The 8,918-nt window shown below is 46.4% G+C and overlaps 1 protein-coding gene across 1 annotated transcript; it reads right to left on the bottom strand.

Annotated features, from left to right (window-relative positions):
- Nucleotides 1-3,810: 3,810 nt before the first annotated feature.
- On the bottom strand, nucleotides 3,811-8,129 carry LOC120034899 (zinc finger protein 777-like). The gene is made up of 4 exons (XM_038981557.1): nucleotides 7,830-8,129; nucleotides 7,206-7,348; nucleotides 6,868-6,979; nucleotides 3,811-6,672 (listed from the first exon to the last, which is right to left on the bottom strand). The coding sequence occupies exons 1-4, from the start codon at nucleotides 8,122-8,124 to the stop codon at nucleotides 4,037-4,039; spliced, it is 3,186 nt and encodes a 1,061-aa protein (XP_038837485.1). The 5' UTR covers nucleotides 8,125-8,129; the 3' UTR covers nucleotides 3,811-4,036.
- Nucleotides 8,130-8,918: the final 789 nt, after the last annotated feature.

Here is an 8,918-nt window from a genome sequence, read left to right on the forward strand (position 1 = left end):
TATTTCACCTTTATTTAACTAGGCAGGCCAGTTGAGAAGAAGTTCTCATTTACAACTGCGACCTGGCCAAGATAAAGCAAAGCAGTGCGGGAAAAACAACAACACAAAGTTACACATAGACAGTCAATAACACAGTAGAAAAATCTGTATACAGCGTGTGCAAATTTAGAAGAGTAGGGAGGTAAGGCAATAAATAGGCCATAGAGGAGAAATTATTACAATTTAGCATTAACACTGGAGTGATAGATGTGCAGATGATGATGTGCAAGTAGAGATACTGGGGTGCAAAAGAGCAAGAGGATAAATAATATGGGGATGAGGTAGTTGGGTGTTCTATTTACAGATTGGCTGTGTACAGCTACAGTGATCTGGCATTCATGCCAGAGTTCTATCTTGGTTTCATTAGATCAGATAATATTGTTTTTCATGGTCTGAGAGTCTTTAAGTGCCTTTTGACAAACTCCAAGCGGGCTGTCGTGTCTTTTACTGAGGAATGGCTTCTGTATGGCCACTACCATAAAGGCCTATTGGTGGAGTGCTGCAGTGATGGCTGCCCTTCTGGAATGTTCTCCCATCTCCACAGAGGAACTCTGGAACTCTGTCAGAGTGACCATCAGGTTCTTGGTCATCTCCCTGACCAAGGCCCTTCTCACCCGATTGCTCAGTTTGGCCGGGCGGCCAGCTCTAGGAAGAATGATGGAGGCCACTGTGTTCTTGTGGACCTTCAATGCTGCAGAAATGTTTTGGTACCCTTCCCCAGATCAGAGTCTCGTCACAATCCTGTCTCGGCGCTCTACGGACAATTCCTTCGACCTCCATGGCTTGGTTTTTGCTCTGACATGCACTGTCAACTGTGGGACCTTATGTAGACAGGTGTGTGCCTTTTCCAAATCTTGTCCAATCAATTGAATTTACCACAGGTGGAATCCAATCAAGTTGTAGAAACATCTCAAGGATGATCAATGGAAACAGGATGCACCTGAGCTCAATTTCAAGTCTCATAGCAAATGGTCTGAATACAATTTTTTTATACATTTGCATAAATTTCTAAAAACCTATTTTCAGTTTCTCATTATGGGGTATTCTGTGTAGATTGCTGTGGATTTTAAATTATTTAATAAAGGCTGTAATGTAACAAATTTGGAAAAGTCAAGGGGTCTGAATCCTTTCCGAAGACACTGTATATACTCAGTCCAGCTCTTTAAGTTGTAATAGTGGAATGCACAAGGTGCAATTTCAAAATTGGGTAGTGCATCATCAGTTCCTCTTGTCATGTTAGTCATTACATACCTTAGAGAGCTATTTATAACTTGTCAGAAATGTCCAGATCAATGAGCCCATGTCAACGTTTTTTAAATTGATATCTTACAAAAATATAAACATCATGCAACAATTTTACTGAGTTACAGTTCATATAAGGAAATCAGTCAATTGAAATAAATTCATTAGGCACTAATCTATGGATTTCACATGACTGGGCAGGGGAGCAGCCATGGGTTGGCCTGGGAGGGCATAGGCCCACCCACTGGGAGCCAGACCCAGCCAAACATAATTATTACAGACAAAAATACTCCTCAGTTTCAACAGCTGTCTGGGTGGCTGGTCTCAGACAATCCCGCAGGTGAAGAAGCCGGATGTCGAGGTCTTGGGCTGGCATGGTTACACTTGCGGTTGAGAAGCTAGTTGGATGTACTGCCAAACTATTGAAAAGTATGTTGGAGGTGGCTTATGGTAGAGAAATGAACATTCAATTATCTGGCAACAGCTCTGGTGGACATTCCTGCAGTCAGCATGCCAATTACACGCTCCCTCAAAATCTGAGACATCTGTGGCATTGTGTGACAAAACTGCACATTTTAGAGGCCTTTTATTGTCCCCAGCTCAAGGTTCACCTGTGTAATGATCATGCTGTTTAATCAGCTTCTTGATATGCAACACCTGTCAGGTGGATGGATTATCTTGGCAAAAGAGAAATGCTCACTAACAGGGATGTAAACAAATTTGTATACAACATTTGAGAGAAGTAAGCTTTTTGTGTGAATGGAACATTTCTGGGATCTTTTATTTCAGCTCAAGAAACATGAGATCAACTCTACATGTATTTACATTTTTGTTCAGTATAGGTTATTTAGCTCATAGATCTTGACAAGTTTGTCAGTCAAATAACACATGAATAGACATTAGACATGGCCAAATGTATAGAATTGCAAGAAAATTAGCTTTAAAACAGCAACATTTCCTTTGCACCCCATGACAAAATGTGTAGAATTGCAGGAAATAAGCTTTTAACGCAGCAACATTCTCTCCACCAACAAGAGCGGCGTGAACAGTTAGTGTCATGAACAGTGCTAGTGCCAATAGAAATAGACGTGTTAGATCCTGGGTTAAACTCGGAACATTGTTATACTCAGAAGGATAGTATCCAACAGTGATGGACTGGTTTTTACATCAGAAGTTAATGGTCTGTAGGAGCCAGATGGCTTTGGAATGTGTAGGGGAGACAGTGGAGATCTTAGAAACTAACAATGTCACTGAGGGAGAGAGGGCAGTGTATAACATCTACATTATGTCAGGATAGGTTATTGTTAGCCATCAGGGATCCTCTGGGTGGAGAAGAGACACTGTCTGATATCATTCACCATGACAGCCTTGAGTTGAGGAGACTCTGCCTAGGAGAAAGGGTTAAATATCAGTGCTTGTGTGAAATGTTGTTTGTCTGAATGCAGCTCTATCGACCCTTTGGGAAGAATTAAACTTGGTAAAGCTTTCCTAGTGTCCGTGGAGTCATTAACTCAAAGAATTAGAACCTAACATGTGGTACGAGTTCCCCAATGCTGGAAGGGGGGGGGGGGGGGGGGCCCTGAGTGAAAAGATTTGGGATCCCTTGGTCTCGATTTTTATTTGACATTGAGAACAATGTTTTGGTGATCAATTGTTTATTAATAAGGACATTGAAAATATAAACTGTTGGAAACCTAACCATGTTTTGAATAAGAATGTCTGCCTTACATATCAGGATTTCCCAAACTCTGTACCCACGTTTTGTTTTTTTTCCATCGTGTAAAGGACGTCACGCTGCTTGCTAAGCGAGTACCACATCCTCCTGATTCGGCCCATACCGGTCTAGAACTCGGGACCTCTCAAACACACCCGCCTTCCTCAAGCGTCTTATCCGATTGCACCACCTCAACAGTTAACTAATGAGGCGATGCAAGCGGGACACTTAAGGCTGAGAGGGAAAAGTTTGGGAAACCCTGCCTTAGATTAGACTGTCTAGGAATTGTCTGTCATAATGATCATGCCAACCTACCAAACATTTGAAAAGCACTTGAACACAATCATGGCAGACTTACAACTTCCCACGAGCACATGAATGCCCCATATTCAAGTCTGACCAATTCTTCAACCAATAAGATTTTAGCTAGCTTGATTGCTAGCTAACTTTACTAATAATAAAATTAGCTTGTTTGCTTAACATTGACTATATGATAAAACTAGCGACATTATCCGCATTAATAAGTTTGTAATTGTCATGTTTTGGAGGAAATGTATAAGGTCAGTGGTGAACTGTAACAACCCCCTCCACAAGAAAAATTACGACTTTGACGGTTGTTCAAGTGAAACTTCCTATGCCAGACCAGATTTTTACGTACAAATAAAACGGAATAAACACATTTTAAAGCAACGACTTCAAACCCGCAGAACATTTTTTTTAAAGCATGGTGTGTGACATGAACACAGTACACCTACATTTAAACTTGGTTTTAGGCTTCTAACTTTCCTAATAAATAGAATGGAAAAACAAATGACAACCAGAATTAGTTTTAATTAAATTAATCAACTCAATTGAAATTCAAAATTTTTCTTTAACATTTTACTACATTCTCTCAAACAAAAAGCAAATTCACAGCAAACAGAGAGAACTATTCCCTCATCACCATCAGACACCCTATTCCCTATATAGTGCTATATTTCTAGTCCAAAGTAGTGCACTATATAGGGAATAGGATGTCATTTAAGACTCGTACTCTGCCCTCTATCTGTCTTTGTGTATTGTCTTCAGGTGTTTCTTCAGATGGCCAGTCTGTTTGAAGTGCTTGCCACACTCAGTGCAGGTGTAAGGTTTCTCCCCAGTGTGGACAAATTTGTGCCTCTTCAGATTATTGTAATCCAGAAAGCCCTTCCCGCAGTACGAGCACCAGTGTCTCTTCTCCCCGTTGTGCCACCTCAGGTGAACATTCAGCTCCACACGCCTCTTGAAGCGCTTCACACAGAGGGAGCAGGCAAACGGTTTCTCTCCAGTGTGAACGCGGAGATGTGTCTCCATGTCACGCCGGATGACGAAGCGTTTGTCACAGATCGGGCAGATGAACGGGCGCACGCCGCTGTGGACCATCTGCTCGTGCTTGGTCAGGCCGAAGCGGTAGACAAAGGTCTTGTCGCACTTCAGACACTGGTGGCCACGCTGTTCACCGTGGACGCGGGCGTGGCGGTTGAGGCCCTTGAGGTTGGGGAAGTCCTTGCCGCAGGTGGAGCAGGCGAACGGGCGCTTCCCCGTGTGGAGGGAGGCGTGACTCTCTAAAGCAGCGGCGCTGCTCAGGACACGACCGCAGTCTGCACACTGGTTCTTGGTAAAACGTTTCCGTGGAGACTTGGGAGACTGTTGGAGCTGGAACGGTCCTGGCGGCGACCACATCGCTTGTGACTTGCGATACCGCTGCGCCTGCTGGAATGTCAGCGTGCATGGGGGGGACTTTTTGAATCCGGAGTGAGGGCTGACGGTGACAATGAAGGGGATAGGTTGAGGGGTGGAGGGAGAACGTTTCAAATTCAATACCGCCGCGGCCGCCGAACGAGGTCTGCCGCGACGAGGAGAGGCAGAAATTACCTTGAACTGGTGAGGCTGTGGGTGAGGAGGGGTGGCAGGAGAAGGGTTCACATTCGCCCCCGTAGCCTGGTGTGGGCTGGGGGCACCGTGAGGGCTGGTGCAACGCGGGCTGGTGCGGCGTGGGCTGAGGCTTGAGGTAGACGCAGCATGAGGGCTGGGGCTGTACGACCGGCGGCGCTGTGGGGTGGAAGGCAGAAACGGTGTCTGTGTGACCAGACCTATAAGCTCTGACCTCTGACCTCGCTGTGAGGTCTTAGTGACCTTTGACCTACTCCTCTTAGCCTGGGCTAGGGCCAAACCTCTCTGAGCCTGCACCCAGGTCATGCTTCTCTTCTTGGATTTGGACACACCTCCAACAATAGGTGATTGTCTGGTCAGAGAGGTCACATCAGTGTTAGCTCCTCCCTCTTCCTCACTGATGATGTGGTTACTACTTCCTTGTCCACTAGACTTGTCGTCAGCCATCTCACCGTTAGCGGTGTCATCTACTACATCCTGGTCAACGTGTGATTCCCTGTACATTTCTCCTCTGTTCTGCATCACCTTTGAGTAGTCATGGTCTATAGGGGCGGTTCTCTCTCCTCTGGGTTTCTTAGCAACCACTGGAGATGGAGTACTGTCCTGGGGGCGGGGCCTTAAGCGGAGGCGGAGACCAGAGAGGAGTGATTCGCGTCGACTCGACTTTCTACCACCTCCTACCTGGACAACAATCTCCTCCTTTTTCTCACCGACGGGGGTCGTCTCCGTAGCAACAGACCTGGTCATCACAGCTTCCGTAGATGTGGCAGGGAGGGGGGAAAGCCTCTCCCCCTCATCTTCCTCCTCCTCTTTTTCCTCCACCCTCGGTGGGGAGCGTACTAGGGGTGCTACTGACAACTGAGCTAAAAACTGTGTGTTAAACATCTGACAGGGGCCAGAGGGTGTGGTTACAGCAGGGGCTGACAGCTGTACAGGGGCTTCATCAGACGTCCTCTCTGGGACAACAGGGGACTTCAGTGATGGCAGAGTGGGGGAGGGTTGCACATGCTCAGTGACCAAGGACACCTGCTTCTCAGGGGGGCCGGCAAGTTCTTCCGACAAAGTCAGCAACTGAGCGGACTGGACCGGTGTTGGCGGAGTTGCCGTGGCAACACCCGTCTTCTCCAAAACTGTAGGCGGTTGCAGTTGTGTTGGTGGTGCGGCCGGTGGTCCATCAGGTACAGCTGTAGGCCTAGGTGGTTGTATTGAGGGCACTGATATTAGACGAGCTACAGGTAGAACGTCTGTGTGAGACTGTGATGGTGATGATCGAGGAGGACGAGGGGGTACGGGGCTGGGCTGTGTATCCTGAAGAGGGGTTCTGGGTAACCCGGAGAGGACAGGTGGCGGGCGCTCTGACAATGCTGCTGTCGATTTCACCGCTACGGTCGACTGGACCGCTGTGGTCGTTTGGACAGTTTCTTTTGACAGACTAGTTACCGTGGACTGGGCCATTACAGCAGACAGGACAGTTGATGTAGACTGGATAGTGGCTGCTGATTGAGGAGATGCTGTCTGGTGTAATGTTGATGGAGGCTCTGCTGCTGGTATTACCAGTGACTGCTGTTCTGCTCCAGGGTCCTGGCCTGCACTGCCACTGGTAACCTCTCTGGTCCTGGGCTGGGATGGGCTGAGAGCCTGGGGGACCTCCTGGGTGTCTGGATCTCCCTGGAGGGGGGGCTCTGCTGAGGTAGACTGGGTGGTGGGAGGCCTTTCCTGGGTGTAACGGTTGACCATGGCCCTGACGGCTCCAGGTGGGCCCAGGGCTACAGAGGGAGGGAGATTGACAGGATGGAGAAAGGTAGAGGGGAAAGTTGAAAGGGAGAGACAGAAAGAACAAAAGACAGAATAACAGTGGAGAGATTATTATAGATATTATTAGAGCCTGGTTCTCATCCCAATACTCTTTAATACATTGTAATAAGATGTGTGATTCAGAAGCAGGTCTCCCTAGTTCCTACCTCTGCCTGGTAACTCTCTGAGAGGTTGTCTGCGGACCAGAGTCGGGGGATCTCCCCCCTCCTGCTTCAGCAGTATGTACCCAGGGGAGTAGTCATCAGAATAGTCTGCCTCCTGGGGGGGGTGAATGGGGAAAGACAACCACAATCAGATCAACAAAAACTCTGACGAAGGCTGTGAGGTCAATATGTACGCTTAAATACACAAGTGATTCTAGGGAGAGCAGTGTTCAGGTTTTTCTTTTCACTGGGGTCGACAACAAAAGGTTGAGTATAGAGGTAGATTAATTGGCAAGACAGCACCCACAGATCTGGGACTAAGGCTATAAGCCTCGTCTTACCCAGTCCACCTCCTGTTTGATCAGTACGAAGGCCATCTGTGGGTTGTCCTCCTTGTCATAGGCCCCACGGTGCAGCTCCGTCCACTGGTCCTCCTCGCGCAGGTGCTGTTCCGCAGACCGAGGCAAAGCTTGCACTGTCAGAACTGGAAATACCAGATTAGGAGAGACAGTGGTTAGGAGATAAGGAAATCTAGAAATGGAGAGGTGAAGATTACATACCAGGTGATGACACGACAACATCCTGTGTTGCAAAGTGACTAGCATTATTAAGGTTATCAGTCATTTATGAACGCATAATATAGGCTACACCTCTCAAACATGTTCTGTTTAATATTGTAGTCTATACAAATTAAACATAGGTACATGAAGCAGTTTTGTTAAATATTCTCAACTTTGAGCCTTCATATGCTCAGCTAAATAGCTAGCTATCAGGATGTGTTATCACTTTAACGTAGCTTAGCTAGCTTGTCCAAAGGTGTATTCATTCCACCGATTCTGTTGCAAAACGTTTATTGAAAGGGAGCAAACGAAACGGGAAGGACCTACCTGAATTTGTACAATATTTACTCATTTAAACTCAAAACAAACTGTTTGGAGGGAACAAATAACCCGTTTTCTACTCACCACATTGGACACCAATGTCACGTTTGCCGATATGTGAGGTTGTTCTTTGACTCGGTCCAGGCTCTGCGGTTTGTCTTTCACTTTCACCCGTCGATTTCTTCGCATTTTCAGGTGTTCGAATCCTCGATTTGAGGTCCTCGTTCTCTTCGTTTATTCTGCATATTTCGGATCGCAGCTCCTCAATAGTTGTTTCGAAAAGTTGCGTTGTCTCCATGACTGCCGTCTTCAGCACCTTCTCCATAACAGAGGCGAACTGGGTTTGAAAACCTTCTTTCGCCATGTTAGCGGCGGCCATCTTCAACCCACACACACGCATATAAAAAGCTTCTTCTATGGTATATTGGCGATCGCACAATTTAATCTGCATCCCGCCACCTACTGTGCGGGATGGAAACAGGATTCCCCAAATGCGTAACAAACTACCAAACATAACAAATGATAATAAAGATGTAAAATCCTTAAGTCCCAAAAACGTTTCTGCAGCAGCCACAATAATGTCCAGTTTCTTAGACTTCTTTGAGACTTGAGCAGCACAGTTAAGAACTGTGGCAATGAACGCCACAAAATCAAAAAAAATTCCACACACAGCATCTTTTGACTGGCAGCACACATTTACTACAGGCTGTGGTGCTTCCACTATCATATCTCCACTAGCATCAACTGTTCTCAATTATTTTAATTGCCTCCTCATAGGAGATTGATAACTTTTGCCACCTCAACCTCACCCTGCATGCAGGGCACTCGGGATCATGATCCCCACCACAATTGCAACACCATCCTTCTACACACCGTTGAAACATGGTGGTCAAATCCTTTACAATTCTTACACTGCAGTGGTTTGGGGATGAAAGCTTTTACAGCACATCTTACATAACCAAGCTTCACATGCATAGGTAGGTGTTCTTTATCAAAAAACACCAGTACCGACAGACTTTCTTCTTTTTCTCCATTCACCCAGCGGGTCAGACGCCGGGCACCAACCACACCAGGAATTCTCTTCAGGTATTCAACCTGAACATGTGTCTTCACCCGAAGTTTAAAGCACAACATGTATGTTTGCCCGGATTAATTTGAGGCCCACTGCAATCT

This window comes from Salvelinus namaycush, chromosome 42 (assembly GCF_016432855.1).
Source record: "Salvelinus namaycush isolate Seneca chromosome 42, SaNama_1.0, whole genome shotgun sequence".
NCBI classification, from domain to species: domain Eukaryota; kingdom Metazoa; phylum Chordata; class Actinopteri; order Salmoniformes; family Salmonidae; genus Salvelinus; species Salvelinus namaycush.